This window comes from Micromys minutus, assembly GCF_963924665.1.
Source record: "Micromys minutus genome assembly, chromosome: 1".
Classification (NCBI taxonomy): Eukaryota; Metazoa; Chordata; class Mammalia; order Rodentia; family Muridae; genus Micromys; species Micromys minutus.
Genome location: NC_137969.1, coordinates 186,191,140 through 186,207,248, shown reverse-complemented (window position 1 = coordinate 186,207,248; position 16,109 = coordinate 186,191,140). Strand labels below are relative to the sequence as shown.

At 40.0% G+C, this 16,109-nt stretch overlaps 1 protein-coding gene across 2 annotated transcripts in view; it reads left to right on the top strand.

Moving 5' to 3' along the window:
- Positions 1-14,653, top strand: part of ZNF277 (zinc finger protein 277) — a 122,404-nt gene extending 107,751 nt beyond the window's left edge. For both annotated transcript variants that reach the window (XM_080927608.1, XM_080927609.1), the window contains exons 6-12: positions 1,472-1,582; positions 2,237-2,369; positions 8,949-9,016; positions 9,610-9,706; positions 11,568-11,610; positions 12,849-13,023; positions 14,242-14,653. In XM_080927608.1, the coding sequence (XP_080783734.1) occupies positions 1,472-1,582; positions 2,237-2,369; positions 8,949-9,016; positions 9,610-9,706; positions 11,568-11,610; positions 12,849-13,023; positions 14,242-14,428 (814 nt within the window). In that variant the 3' untranslated portion in view covers positions 14,429-14,653. The remainder of the gene's footprint in view (positions 1-1,471; positions 1,583-2,236; positions 2,370-8,948; positions 9,017-9,609; positions 9,707-11,567; positions 11,611-12,848; positions 13,024-14,241) is intronic.
- The last annotated feature ends 1,456 nt before the right edge of the window (positions 14,654-16,109 follow it).

Here is a 16,109-nt window from a genome sequence, read left to right as displayed (position 1 = left end):
TTGTAGAGGCTGAGCACTCCCACAGTGAACTACGTAAACATTAGAGACAGACGTGCTCTGTGCAGATCCACAGGGCTCAGAATCAGGGGGGTTCATTTCAAGTCCTGTGGCCTGAGAGGCTTGGGGCCACGGTGTAAGCCAGAGTACCAGGACCAGAGGACCTGGGGTCTCAGTATCTGAGGGATAGAGATTAATGGTATCTTAACCCCAGGAAGCAGAGACCAAGCAAGCAGTATCTGCCCACTGAGGGCAGGCTTCCTGCTTCTACTTTCAGATGCCCACCACTCTTTTGTGAATACACTACACATGCCCAGTGCTTTCCTCGTTCTCCACAATTCCTTATCCCGGTAAAGTTAATGCCTAAAATGAATCATTATTTCATAGTGAGCTGGAAAAGCAGAGGCAGCATCATTTATTCACTAGATGACAGAGTAGAAGCCCTGCAAGGCAGTGGTGGCAGGAGTCCTGTTCCCAGCACTCCACTCAGCAGATCTGAGTTTGACTCAGCCTGGTCTAAAAAGTGAGTTGCTGGAATGAAGTTACTGGTTTCTCCCTCACTACAACAGTCTTGGCTCTCTGCTCAATACATCCCAAAGACCATAACCAATTAATTTTCTTTATTCTGTCACAGGAAAGAAGTTACCAGACCCATTAACCAGCTAGGCTGGCATTATAAACTGTCCCAATGGATGCTCAAGAAAGTTCAATTTTCAGTACCAAATTTTCATCCTTAAAAACATATACATATAACTAATATTATACTGAGTAAAAAGTCTAATTTATGGGTTTAAAAATAAACAATAACAACAACATCAACAATTGAGAAAAGCAGCAGATGAATTCTACAAGTCTCTAAAGATATTGTTCAATAGTTTGTACTAGTTGATATATGACAATCAGTGATATTTAACTGATACTGTTATCAGTACACATCATAAAGTCACTTGAATGAATATTTTTTCTGAACTATTCTAATATGAGGTAGAGCCTAGCCACTGAACATTGATATTCAAATTAAAAAATGACAATACTTCATTAAATTATATCGGTTGAAATAAAAAAAAATCAAGTACTGACAAAAACGTATTCATATACTTTATGCAAAAATGATTTTTAAAATCAGTACATTTGTCTTTGTTTTTTAAAATAAAGTTGTTCAATTTAAAAAATAAAATAAAATAAAAAGTGAGTTGCAGGACAGCCAAAGCTACATAGAAAAACCCTGCCTCAAAACTCGAAAACAGAAGAGAAGACTGATGCTCCTACAATCTAACCCTTCCAATGTTAGAAAGCAGCCGTGTGGGTTTGCATATTGTTTAGCATTTCCATTTTTGCAAGGCTCAAGTGTTTGTGTCTATATCTAGTACTTGTTTATCCTCTGATTAGTTGTTGTTATATAAATGTTATTTCTAGCCTGATTTGCTCCTAGATTATCTAATAAATAATAGAAATTGTTCATATTCCTTCTCAGATCTGTTCTGTTAAACCACATGGCCAGAGAGCATGCTTTTAACATCGGTTTGCCAGACAACATTGTAAACTGCACTGAATTCCTATGCACATTACAGAAGAAACTGGACAAGTAGGTATTCTCTGGGAAAACACATCCTAAAACTAATTTAATCCTAATTAGACACTTCTGATTTTTTTAAAATATTTTAATAAATTAATTTAATTTATAAGTAAATAAAAATTACTCATTTCTTATGCTGTGGGATTTTACAATTTTTTTATTATTTAGATTTTTATCTAGATGATATTACCTTCTAATCAGTTTTGAAATTATTACAGTAAAATACATGCTTTATGCCAAACATTGACTGTGTAAGTTACACCATTAAAAAATATACTCATCCTTAATATTTTGTACTTTTCTCATTGCTGTGGCCCACTACCCGGCAGGTCACAACTTCAGGAAGGCAGGGTTTATTTTGGCATATCGTCCCAAGTGATGGGAACCATTGTGGCAGGGAAGGGAGGGCTTTAAGAGCAGAAGGACACTGTCACATTGCTTACACAGTCTAGAAACAGAAAAATCCTTGCCACAGTTTGAACTAAACAGCAAGTTGGCCAATTTAGACTACAAAGCAAATCATACCACACCATGCTTTCTACAAAGGCAGGTGGGTGAAGGGATAGTGGGATTCACAGAAGGACCTATTGCTCTTGTTTATTTTGTTCTTGCAACAATTGTCCAAGGGATGAGTTTAGAAATGTGTGTGTGTGTTTCCTTTAGTTTGCAGTGTTTGTACTGTGAGAAGACCTTCAGAGACAAAAACACACTTAAAGATCACATGAGAAAAAAGCAGCATCGTAGGATCAATCCAAAAAACAGAGACTATGACCGATTCTATGTCATCAATTACTTGGTAAGTCTTGCTGCTCATACTTTAAAATCTGGCTCCAATACTGTATGCAATCAAAATCTACCTGCAAGCCCACTACTGTCTGAATAATGAATGAATTGGCACAAAGGTTAAAGGACAACGAGAAACATTATCAAGTAGTTAGTGGTTTACAAAGCAAATCTGATTGGTTGTATTTTGGTTTGACAGATGTTTCTACAGTAAAGATGACAGATGCATCTCTAGAATGCAGTGTGATAGCAACTGGAAAAAACAAAGTGTTTCATTATCTACAGACCATTTCCATTTGCTGCTATCTGGCAGCTTGAAGCCAGGGATTTGTGTATTCTGCCTCTAAAAGCCTTTATTGAGCACTGGGTATGCTAGATGCAACACAAGATAATTTTTAAAAGCAATTTCTTTATTCTTCTCCTATTTTCCCACTAAATGGTCTTCCCCTTATTCTCAAAATAAAATGTGCATCTGTATCATTGTCTGCCAGCTTCTTTCTAAGGGAAGTTTCAGAAAAACTGTTCCATTTTATTAAGCAAGTATTTTTTCTTTGTTGGTCCATGCCACAGATTTTAAATGTCTTAAGGGTACAGCGTCTCTGTCTTGTCTGCTGTCTACCATAGATTCATCCTTTCGGAACAAGCAGTGGTATTCCGTTAAAGACAAAGTTACTGGAGTTATTTAAAATTCTGGGGAGGGATTTTGGACTCACATAGTGACTGGAGAATGCTACCAGGCCTACCTTCAGTCCCCTAGCTTTCTCATTTTACTTAGTGAGGTGTCCTCCCCATACATAGAAAAGCACTACAAATTCTAAAGAGTGATGAGGGATGAAAGTTCTGATGCCGATGTTTCCTGAAGCAAGAGTTGTTTTCCCCCCTTTCAATATAAGTACATTAAAATCTAAGCCTGTTGATTTAGAAAGACTGAGGTGTTGGGTAGAAACACAGGACATGTGTTGGAAGTCTCTGCTCTCTGCTCTTATGTGCACTTTTTATGTGTTTTAACTCAGTCATATCGTGTTAAGCTAAAATTCTCTTCAAGAAGTAAGTTTAGGATTTGCTTAAAGATTGACTCTGGGAACTTGCCAAAATTTACTACAAATGTTTTATAACCAGCTAAAGGCAAAGGTGTCCTGAGTCCTTTCATCTTCTCTTAAAATCATTCAGGCATGACTTTCTAGAGCCAATACTGCTTCAGGGCCCAGCCCACTCCAATAGGGAGTGGGATCCAGCCCTGGCTGGAGTATGCAGCTACTGTAGGAGCCATGAAGTCAGTTTAATAGTTCTCTGTCCGGGGCCCTTGTAAACTAGTCTGCAAGAGCTATGAATAGCAGGACACTGTATAGCCCGAGTCTTTACCTTGGAGGAGACTTCAAAGGATCCTCACACTCATATTCTGAGAGTATTTTAGAAAAGTGTGATACTTCAATCCCTGAGCATCAAGTAGTGTTGCCTGCTTGTCAAACAAATTATTTATGAGTGCCAGCTGCCCCTAGGGGGAACATGACAGGTTGTACTAACCACAGATTTGCTGTAGCACTTTATGCCTCAAGAGAATATAATGGTCTTAGTAGATATGAAATGAAAATGGAATCATAACTTTGAGATACTATTGACATGAATTTCATCTTTAAAATAACAGCAACTACAGATCTTTTTGTGGGGTAAGCACTGTCACAGGTATCTATATATGGAATCATTTAACTCATGGGTCATGGTGGGGTTTAGTCACAGGCACAAGTCCACATAGGCAGGGAAAGTAGTTATCTACTGCATCCGATTTCTCCATTCGCATGGCTAAGGTAATGTTGGTACCTCCACTGTCTTCTTTAGCCGAGTTCTTTTTAAGAAGTGTTGATTTTATGTTCACTTGTCACAAACCAGGAAGTGTAACTGTCTTTAATCTGTGAGAATGTCATGATTCTCACCAACAACCACAGCACCTTTAGCCCAAGTGTTAAATAAATAGTTAACAAATATGAAACTATTAAAAGTAAAACATATTCTGATGTATTAGCATTTATCAGAATGATACAAACACCTTTGAAAGGGACAGAAGAAAGCAACAAATTTCCTGAGATATATGATGATCCTGAACTAAAGAACTGTGCACAGACCCCTCAGCATTAACATTAGCCCAGGGTGCTTAAAGAGTCTGGTAATAAGTAAAAGGCAAAATACTTAGGATATGCTTATAAGAGACTTATCCAAATAGTATTAATACATCATTGGAGAAAAATTTAGAGCCAGCAGCTTCTCAGAGTCATTATAGTCTTATTTTAGACATGTTAATGAACAATACTTAATGTGAAGAACAAGTCATTAACATGAAGAATAAACCCTCTAAAATTTTGCCTAAGTGATAACTAATGATAAACACTTTTTAAAAATAAAAGCAAAAGAGTGAGAGCCATCGATGACGCATTCCTCACAGGGCCGTGGGCAAATGACAAAGCCATGGTGCAGCCTATGCTGCCTGCCCCTTCGGTCCATTCAGTCCACAGACTTTGCAGTGCCTTCCAGACAGCAGAAGACAGGGCGGCTCGTCAGATCTCGACTTAGAGATCAGAGGCTGGAGTAGGAGGCTGCTGCAAGCACATTCAGTGAGAATCTTGTCCAAAATCAGCCTTCCACCTCCTCTGTGGGCTCTATCAGTAGTAATTCGACCATCCACTGTGGAGTTTCCTGCTCCATGTTAAACCCTTCTACCATCTCCAGCGCCTCCTGGACACTCTGGCAAGATACACTCCAGCAATCAGCTCCCCTCCAAACTGAGCAAATTGGCAAGTGTTTTGCTTCTTCTTAGGTAAGAAGATCATTTCCATGTCTACTACCTTATACTAGTTGTTTTAATGGAACAGACTTACAAGCACAGTGAGCTCCTTTGCACAGTCTGGATCATCTACCTAAGACCCTGCTTTATTTATTCCTCACCAGCAGGAAACAAGCTCAATGTCTAGTCGTAATTGTTAAAAGCTGAAGTCTCTCAGTTTCACAGTCAGATACTCTAACTTCAGGTATAACAAACTGCTTAACATCACTGGGCTACAGCCACAGGTTCCTAAGGCTCTCATAATTCACACAGAATTTTCTAAAGGAAACTATTTCTGTGCTGGTTTTATCATTTAATCTGTTTTTTTCTGTTACATTTTATTTTATATCATTTTGCCTTAAAATATACAAAGCCATGTAGATGTAGGCTCCTAGCCTAAAGAATTGTTTATAGTCCTGTAAATTCTTCACATTTAAAAAAGTGTCTCTTCCTGGGTGGGGTGTGTGTGTGTGTGTGTGTGTGTGTGTGTGTGTGTGTGTGTGTGTGTGTGTGTGTTTGTGTGTGTGTGTGTGTGTGTTTTGAGGGATCCTTTCAGATCTTTTCCCTTGTTTTCTCTATCCTGTCATTGCTCACAGGCTAGCTGATGCAGAGGTTTAAGGGGATGTTTTCAACATCTTTACAGACATGCCTTCCAAGCTTTGTTTTCCTTGTGTTCTTAGCTTTCCTGACATGATTCAGTAGCACACTGTCTTAATTGGAAATCATGTGCCTTGTTTTCTGTTTTCCCATGTCTCCCCCTTAGCAGAGTACTTTTGGGAAGTCTAGGTCACTGTCAAGTGCTAATTTCCTAATATACTAATGAAAATAGATTCTCCTCTTCTCTCAGTCGATACATTTTAAAGGTTGTATTATGAAAATAAATTGGTACAGGTTATAGCAAACACTCAGAAAGTTGCAAAATTCTGCTTGAGTTACAAAGTTTGACAATGGGGTAAAAATCAGTTTTTCCTATGACTCAGAACATTTGTTGAGAGCATCATTTACTCATTTCACTTGGAATGGTAACATCACAGATGGTCTCTCCTTGTCTTACAGCAATAAAAATATGACCGTAAATCCTAGTCCAGCGAGACCAAGTATGGATTGAAAATTTTTTATGTATAACCAAAAATTATTGCAAAGACCCTGTTTTATAGAACTGAGCCATTCTTGATGTCCTATAATGAGGTTCACCACTTTATGATGACTCTAGAAAGCACATTATAGAGTTCAAATTAAATGCCGCTAACAACAGTATGGTGGATCTCGGCATGTCTGAGCGTATGCTTCATTTGGTTGATAAATAATGACAGTTTCAAAGCCTCTCATTAAGCTGATGAACGATAGATATTCTTGCTCCCTCTAAAGCATAATGGTGCACATAGTTCTTTGTGTTAGCTAAATGAATGCCTTTATTTTAGGGAGAGTCATGTCTATAACTGAGAAAATCGTGATTGTAGGCTTCCAGAAGAAAAGCATTGCGTGAGAAGGGTAGCTGTGCTTAGCGCCAGCCAGACTGGGCTTGAGCAACCTGTGTCAGCTCCTTGAAACGATGCTCAGTGGCGGGCCTCTGATGGCTTTGGTATGCTGTCTGCTTTGGCAGATCTGAGTGAGAAAAGACAGGTCATAAAGAGAAAAACGTTCAAAGGAGAAAATAAAAATGACTGGACCAGAATAAACCACCCTAACCATCCTTCTGTGCTGTTTTGCTGACACTGACTTACCAAGCGAAAGTCCCTGAATCTGGAACTTATGCACTAACTTAAAAGCTAAAAGGTTTGAATAGATGCTCAGTATCTGTTCCTACTGAGCAGGAGCTTTGTAGACATTGTTTCTTTACTTCACAAGTCTTCCTGAAATAAGATCTAAATTGACCTCAATTGTTTGCATTTTCTGAAGTTATAATTAAAACAAACAAACTTCATAGTATCTACTATGGACAGAATCAGCAAATGTAGCCAGGAACAAAGGCCAGGTCTTGGACATTCGAGGGGAGGACATAAAAGGCACATAGACTCCTTCTGGAACATAAACTACCTTAAAAGAAGAGTGCTACTGTTTTCCGTTTTCATTTTCTGAGCTCTGGTCATTTTCACACACACTCTACTCTCTGGAATTTCTCTCCCTGGAACTGTTCTTCTTGTCAAGTCTCCCTACTCCATAATTTTCTGTCTTCTTTTTGTGTATGGCCAATGAATTCAGAGTTTCTTGACTGCACATGGGTAGGAGATTATTTAATAGAGCAAGAACAACTTACTAGTGGCTACAGCCACTGAAGAACATTACAGCTCCCCCTCCGACAAGACTTAATTGCCCCAGTAGGGGTGTGGCTCATATTGGAGATATCATAGCAGAGATCCACAGCTGCAGTGAGGTCACGGATACCGTGGCTGTGCCGTGCCCAGGAACATGCTCTTTATTGGAAAAGTTTTATTTAAACAGACCAATCAGAGGAGGGCAGCGTTGTATACAAGCAGAGACCAGAGTGACCACACAGAGATGTGGAAGATGATCGTTTCAGACAGTGTTCAAAGGGAAGTGGGCCTGCTGCATTGAGGATACAACGGGAATACCAGCCTGGCTGGGATGTCCTGAGGAAGAAAGGGGCAGCAGAAAGTAAGGATAGAGAAGGAGCCCGGGAGGGCATGGGGATATGTAAACCATGGTAGGAAATCTGAACTGTGTTCCAACTGTGAGAACTGTCCTTCAGAAAGCTCACTGTGACTGCTGTCTGGGGAATAGGCCAGCGGAGGACAAGAGTGGAAGCCGTCCATGTGAGAGTGTCCAACCTGCAGACTGTGTACCAAAGCACGAGGCCAAGGGCAGCTGAGAATACAGCCCAATATATAAGTCATGAACTTCCTTAAAAAGTTATGAGCACTGTGGCGCAGGGGGTGGGTTGTTGTTGCTGTTGTTGTCATTTTGGTTTGGGGTCTTTTTGCATATGTGTAGGGTGTGCATGAGAGCTTGTGTGTGTGTGCACATACATGTACAGACCTGAAGTTAATGTTGAATGTCCTCCTCCATCACTTTCTAATTTATTGATTGAAACTGTTTCTCCCTGAACCAAGGGTTCACAGCTGGTCTTGCTGGCCCCAGGAGTCCCCTCTGTGGGCTTCCCAAGGGCCGGGATTACAGGGGACTACCATGCCTCCTGGCATTTATGTAGGTTCTGGGGGTCTAAAGTCTGGTTTCACACTTTTGCAGCAAGTACCTTATCCACTGAGGCATTTCCTCAACATCAGGTGGTGGCCGTGCTGGTGTTAATGTCTGGAGGGAGGGGGATTGTAACTTGATTATGAGGCTCTCAAGTGTGAACTCTGCAGATGATAGCATCATTTTGCAGTTCCAAAAGATTGTAAATACTGCTAGGCAATATTTCAGAGTCTTTTCCAGGAGTTCTTGGTGGTTTTCTTTAAAAGAAAAAAAAAAAAAAATAAAACACACACACACATACACATTCTTAAGTGACATTATTATATACTCAGGGTTAAAAACAGTGATTTAAAATTAAGAAAGTGGGGTGGGGGTGGAAAGAAAAACGTGATTAAAGGCTACCAGTGTTTCTTCTGAAACAAATATTTTTACTGTTTTACTTTCTAGCATTTTAGGACTTATTCATCTCAATCACAGCAGTGAGTTTTTAAATACATCTTCCTCGTACGGCTTTGAAGACATCTGAGTGGGTTTCAGTGGTGGGGTATTTAAGTCCCGAGTCTGTTTTCTCGCTCTCTGCAACTCTCCTCACTGTCTGAACTCCACGTTCTTCCTTCAAAGGAGCTCGGGAAGTCGTGGGAAGAGGTGCAGTCAGAAGATGACCGAGAGCTGCTAGACCTTCAGGAAGAGTAAGACCTAATCACAGCACCAGGAGCAGCAGATGCTTCTCTAGTTGGGGCTGTAATTACCATTCCAAAGGGGGAGAACAAAAAGCAAGTCTCTGAGCCATGCACCCTTCATGAAAATGGCAATTTACCCCGTTTAAAATAATCAGTGTTTTCCTCTTGAAATATATGTACAGGCTTTGTTTTTAAAAATAAAAAATGCACAGACCACCATGCTGAGACACAATCGAAGCATCTCAGCTCACAGCCTGTGTATTTAGTGCTAGGGACTAGTAAGAGAACATCCCAGGTATTGAAAGATGTCCTTTTGGAATTAAATTTCCCTGTCTCTGGAAAATATCACACTACTTCTATTCTCAAGTCACTGTTCAAAAGAAAAAAAGGCAAACTGGGAAACCAGGGCAGCACCTACTGGCCGTTTGTCATTTCATGCTTAGAATTCCAGACACTGTATCTGGAAGTCATAATGGGATATGGCAGTCTTTCCCAAAATGGGTCCGTGGCATTTGCTAGGAGAGACACTAATACAACTCAGCGTGAGGTGCGCCATGCTCCAGTGGAAAGATGACCATGGTTCTGTCTTCTTTTTAACCTAGTGACTGGTCCGATTGGCAGGAGTACCCTGTCTCTGCTGTCTGTCTGTTTTGTGAAAAGCAAGAGGACACAATAGATAAGTTGTATGTGCACATGAAGGTGAGATGCTTTTATGTTTCTTTAGTTTTGTTTCATCCTGACAGTGTGGAGCTGGTAATCATTGGATTGTCATTTGCTCACTGCGATGGTTTATGTTAAGCTGGCAGGACCTAGAATCTCCCAGGAAAGCCTCCGGGCATGCTTGAGGGCTTTTCTTGACTGGGTTCGTTTAGGTGGATGACCACACTAAATGGGAGCAGCACCACTCCATGGACCGGGTCCAGAGCTGAGTTGGAGAAAGAAACTAAGCAACGGTGTTTGTCACTCTCTGCTTTGTTCTGTCTCCATGAAGGTTTGTTGTGTTATTGTGTTGTTGCTGTTTGTCAAGGCACATTAATCTCAGTGTGGAAACAGGAAGCACACATGCTCCAATCATTATTCCATACCTGAAAGTACATTGGTCAAACAGCAGAGTCAGGCCAGGTCCATCCAGGAGAAGAGAGCTTGACGCAGTGTAGAGGATGATTGACTGACCCCAGCAGGCTGCTGTAGATGCCACAGCTCACACCCTTGAGGTGCTTCCTCCATCGTTGTAGCTCAGGAGATGAGAGATTTGCAGCCACAGTGACAATACCCAAATGTAGTGGGTTCTGGACTCTTTGTCTGGTCCTTCCTGTATTGTTGATTGGAATAGGAAGAACAGAGGTCTTGCTATTCACAACCATCAAGATCAGAACTGGACAGAATGTGACCTTAGAGCCACTTGAGGGAGGAGAAACCAGAAAGAAGAAAAGAAGCATGGGAGCGTTCCTGCTCTGCGCTCCCCCGGGTGCCGTGTGCACATCAAAACAAAGCTTGAAGCTAGTAACTCTGAACCTTTATTCACTTCAATATTCTCAAAAGATACTCCTGTGTGCTGCTCTGACCCTTGGCTGGATGCTGGGGTAAAGAAAAGAATATCTAATGATATATGACAGTATCATAGCAACAACTTGGCAATAATAATAATAATAACAAACTATTTCTGAGGAGTTCTGACATTCTCTGCCTGTCTTCTGAGATACGCCTGTCTATAGTTGATATCTGTTTTTCACTCACCTTCAGTCCTTCTCGTTGAGAAATACTGTTCTTTGTTCAGCAAAATAAGGACCGGGGCAGAGCTAGAAAGACTGGACATATATTCTTATGAATCTGTTTGTCTCTAATAGGTTACCAGTAGGATGGATATATGGCTATTTATAGCTGTATCGCCATGTAGGGGGAACATGCTTGGTCACCTCACAAGGATCACTGGTCTTGCTCTCTCGTTGGTAGCATGTCATAAACTCCTAAGCATCCTGCATCTGATGGTACTGCTGCCATAGGGAACAAGATGTTTTCTCTGTGAGGTGATAGGTTTGAACATTTACACCGTCAACTGGAGAAAGGGGACAAGCAGATTACCATAAGTCGCTGTATTGTGGCAATCCAAAACAAACAGAACTGAAGAAACACACACACACACACACACACACACACACACACACACACACACACACACACACACACAGCTCTGACTGTGTGAAATATCACGTGCTTATGGTTCTCTAAAACCTAGTTCTATAATTGTGGTCCAGATGCCCTGCATGCAAGAACCACATCTTACCACACACTTTATTGGGCTGGATATTTCAGACATGGTAAGCTGTCAAAACTGCAGTAAGCTGTAACTAGTTAAAATGTTTCATGCTTTGAGTTGCGCTTTAAAGAACTGCTGACCATGGAGGAAGGTAGCTAGAATTTGAAGACATCAAAAGCAGATGATGAATTCACGCTGCCTCTAATATACTCAAGCCTCTGAGAATCAGATGTCTGTTTATAACTCTAGCCTGAAAGATTAAATAATTCATATGCTTACAAATATACTCCTTCCCTTTTTTAGGACACACATGAGTTTGATCTCCTCAGAATAAAGTCAGAACTTGGTAAGTTTGGTTGGGACGTTATTTTTTATGATGCTGCACTTTTATGAACCATCCTGTAAGTGACACCTGTGTCAGCCATGACCGAGGGCTGCAGTCACATGATCCATCTCTGTACAGACTAAATTCACTAAAACGATAATTCTTGGCCATTCTGGATTCTGATCTTAAAAGGTTTACTTTTTTTCTTAATTTCACATGCTTTCTTCTGCTTTTTTACATATGTGAGCACCTTAATAAATGCAAAAAGAGGCTAGCAGAAAACACAGGCAGCTTGAGGCTTGGGGTTTTTTATTATAATTCATTTATTTGTTTTGTTTTTGAGACAGAGCTTTATTCACGATGCAGCTCTGGTTGACCTAGAATTTGCTATGTCTGTCAGGCAGGCTTCAAACACACAGAGCTCTGCCTGCCTTTGTCTTCTGTGTGCTGAGATCAAAGGTGTGCACTACCACATCTGGATAAGAGCTCAGGTTCCTGAAGTTGTTTATAGTGCCTGACCCCAGCACATACTATGTATATAGCATTAGGCCTCAGGACGGAAAACTGTGAACTGTGTGTTCAACAATACATACCGCAGAGTGTGATAGAATGGGTCTATGTGTTATTACAGATGTGACCAATTGTGTAGCTCTCAGGGTGACTACCATGAAGGATTAGCAATGTGGAAACATAAATTATATTTTTTAGTGGGTCTAATTTGCTGGGCTTCTGAATATGTGACTTTGCTCTGCTATCATCACAAAGATGCATATGTGTTACACACATACAATGTGTTTACTAGTCAGGACCATAGACTGCAGAACCACCAACCTGGTATGAGATTGGGGCACCACTATTTCCCAGCTGTGAGATCTACAGTTTCCTAATGGGTGATGTCGGTGTAATGATCCCACCTGTGTGATGATGGTCTGGAAGATGAAATGCATAAGACATGAAAAGTGGCTGGCGTAGGCCACAGCATGTAGGCCTACCTTGCTGTCCATTCTTGTGTTTTAATTGTTCCGTGTTTTCAGGTCAGTTCATTAGCAAGTTTCCTGTAAGAAACTGTAACAATTTTTCCATGCTTTCAACATAAAATTGATGAAAATTGTAGAATTATAGATCTTAAAGATATCACATGATATCATACGAATGTTTAAGTTTTTATATATTATTTTAAAATAAATTTAAATTGTTTCAAAGAAAATAGATTAATGATACTGCAGAAATAATGCCGAAGGTTGTCTAATGATTTGCAGGATTAAACTTCTATCAGCAAGTGAAGCTGGTCAATTTCATTCGGCGGCAAGTTCACCAGTGCAAGTGCTACAGTTGCCATGCAAAGTTCAAATCCAAGACAGAGCTAAGGACTCACATGGACAACGCTAGACACACCTCACTACTTCCTGACAAAGCGACATGGGACCAGCTGGAGTAAGTCTTGCTGAACTGAACATGAACCTCAGTTCATGTTGCTCTGTCCTCCAAATTGTGTCTTTATTTAACTTCTCAAATGTGTGCACCCATATGAAACCAACTATATATCTATATAAACTTATAAATTTATGAAGTTTATATAACTTATAACACATGAAACCATTATTTTGGAATTTGAGTTGACCAATCATGTATAGTTTGGTATAGAGTTAGATACAGACTCCAGAATTCTATTTTATTAGCAAAACATTTCAAGCACCTTCACACATCTGATGCTCATCCACTCCATCTTTTTTAATGGCTGCCAGATGTGCTGTTGACTACTATGCCCCACATTTTGCTATTACAAGTAGTACTAAAATCATCAGCTATCTGCCTGCATTTGTGTACTAATTATATCATTCAGATAAAAAATAGTATGTCAGTGACATGCACATCACAGAGCTTCTGGTGTACATTTTCCATATTGGCACTTTAAAGACATTAAGTATTCATTCTCTGACATGAGCTTTTTAAAATAAGTGATGTCAAATTTCCCAAGAGTCATTTGCCAAACTAGTCCATCTATGATGGGTCGCACATCATTTTTGTTGACTTCAGTGGAGGGAGTGGGATGCTAGCTACCTCAAATTTCAGTATCCTCAAAGAATATTAAATCAGGCCTCCCACAGAGCTCTAAACAAAAAAAAAAAAAAAAAAAAAAATTCTGGTTTTCCTTGATTGGAAGACTTCCCATTTACGAGGGCCAAAGTCATTGACCTGGTACTCTGGTCTTACTTCTCACATAAATTAGAGATGGAGGAACATGGTTGTGGTTTTGTTGGGTATTTGAAATTTTATATTTGAAAAAAAAAAACTATTTTTGGGTCAGTTAAAATTTTGGAAGGGCCCAACTTTGAGTAAATAAAGGAGTTGCTGGTTTTTAGCTGACAATAGAACTGCCCAGTCCTGGAGCAGACTGCCTGTCCAGCTAATGTTTCTTATTATGATAGAAACTGAGCTGAGTGGCCCACTCGCAAGACTCAGTCAGGCTCACGTCAGACAGGAGGGGTAAGAGGGAAATCAACAGAGGTGTCGTCCAGCTCAGCCCTTACAACTCACCAAAGTGTCAGTCAGGACACACGGCAAAACCAGTGCTGTGTGCATCCCGCTCCTTAGACACTTTTCATGAGTTTTACTCATTTGGTTATTCGGTGTTCATGTGGTTGCTTTCAGGTATTATTTTCCCACCTATGAGAATGACAGTCTCCTGTGTACACTATCTGACAGTGAAGGTGACCTAACATCTCAAGAGCAAACTGAAAATGTCCCCATCATCAGTGAAGATACGTCCAGACTGCGTGCTTTAAGACAGAGCAGTGTTCTCAACCAATTGCTGCTCCAGGAATGCTTGGAGAACTAGGGGTGGCTGCTGTGGCTGCAGTGCACAGGCTACTGCAGGCACAGTGTCGCACGGTTCCCTCCTGTCCGACACAGAAGAGTTCAGAGTTGACCATCAATGCAGCCGGCGTTAGTCATTGCTGAAATCGTGCTTGCTTCAAGAAATAAAGAAGAAAAATAAAACATGTTGTTTTTATATTTGGACTGAGAAGTTTTATTATATGGTTATCTTAATTATTTTATTTCATAAAATCATAATTATCTACAATACAGAGAACATGAAAGTCAAAAACATTCTAACGAATGAACCTGATTTTAACCCACTATCTTAGTGTCCTTCCCACGGGCCTGTCACCCATTAAGTCACAGAATTCAATGTGATTTCTGTAGTAAATTGGGAACCTGTGAATTATTAAAACAAGAACCAGCAAAGCAAAAAAAAAAAAAAAAAAAAAAAGGCCAAAGGTCTAAACAATGCAGAAATTAGACTACTTAAAATATAATTCAAACCGGATTGTATTACAGTGTTATTGTTTTCCTGTAACAAACCCCATAGAAATGAACACAGTGTAATTAAGCTCACTCTTCACCAAAATATACATACCTGTGTATGCGGTTTCCCTACTGTATATTATAATAGCAGCCCTAACTAAGATAAGTACCACTGTCTATGAACATAACTGTTGTGGCATTATAACACCTAATAAAGTTAAAAGGAACTTTTCAGCATTACTTTTATTTTTCTCAGGTTGTCTCAAAAATGTCTTATAGCAAGTGCCAGCTGTGACACACATAATATATGGCCTCTTAGAAGATGCACTTAGGAAAACAAAAATCACTTTTGTGGATTTTTACCAGACATGAATAGCTTGGATAAAATAAACACCACGCAAACGTAAGTTAAGTGACAGTCTGCAAAATAATTACCTTTTATACTTATAAAAATGTCAAGGTCATTTTTTAAGAAAAAAGTTAAAATTGTATTCCACATTAAGGAGAGCTAAAGATAGTGTGATGGATAGGTTGGATGAGGGAACAGGAAATAAGCCTCTGACTCCCTGAAAGGCAGTGGAATTATTGCACATGTTGAACAGGGTCTGTAAACAGTGTGGTGTTTGCATTAGTTACTCTTCTTGCTGTGACCAAAAGCCTGATAAAAAGCAACTTTATTAAAAAGGGACTTATTTTGGCTCCAGATTTGGGGAACAGTCCATGAGGCTAAGAAAGCACAGCAGCTGAGGCAGGGGGTGGCTGGTCGTGCTGAAGCTGGTGAGGAATGGTTCTTTTAATCTGGGACACTAGGCCATGCCGTGGCATCTCACACATTTAGAATGGGCTCTCCTGCCTCAGTAAAACAAACTCCCTCCCAGCTATCTCAGATGTTTGTCTCCAAGGAGAAACTAGATCCTTTCAAGTTGACAGTATTAACCATCACAACATTGCCATTAATTTACAGATTTTGATGGTGGTACCGTAATGTCTAAAAACGTTCTCATGTTTAGCAAATCGTCCCCTCAAAGTATTTAAGGACGAAAAATGGATTTGCTAGCTTCTTACCCCCAGAAAATTTACATGGATATAGAAACAGAATGGTAAAGTACACGTGTATAAGATGTTACAGTATGAAGAATATATAGAAATTCTTGTGACCATATCAATTCCTCTGCGTCTGAAATTAAAATATCATTTTACATTGGGTTTAC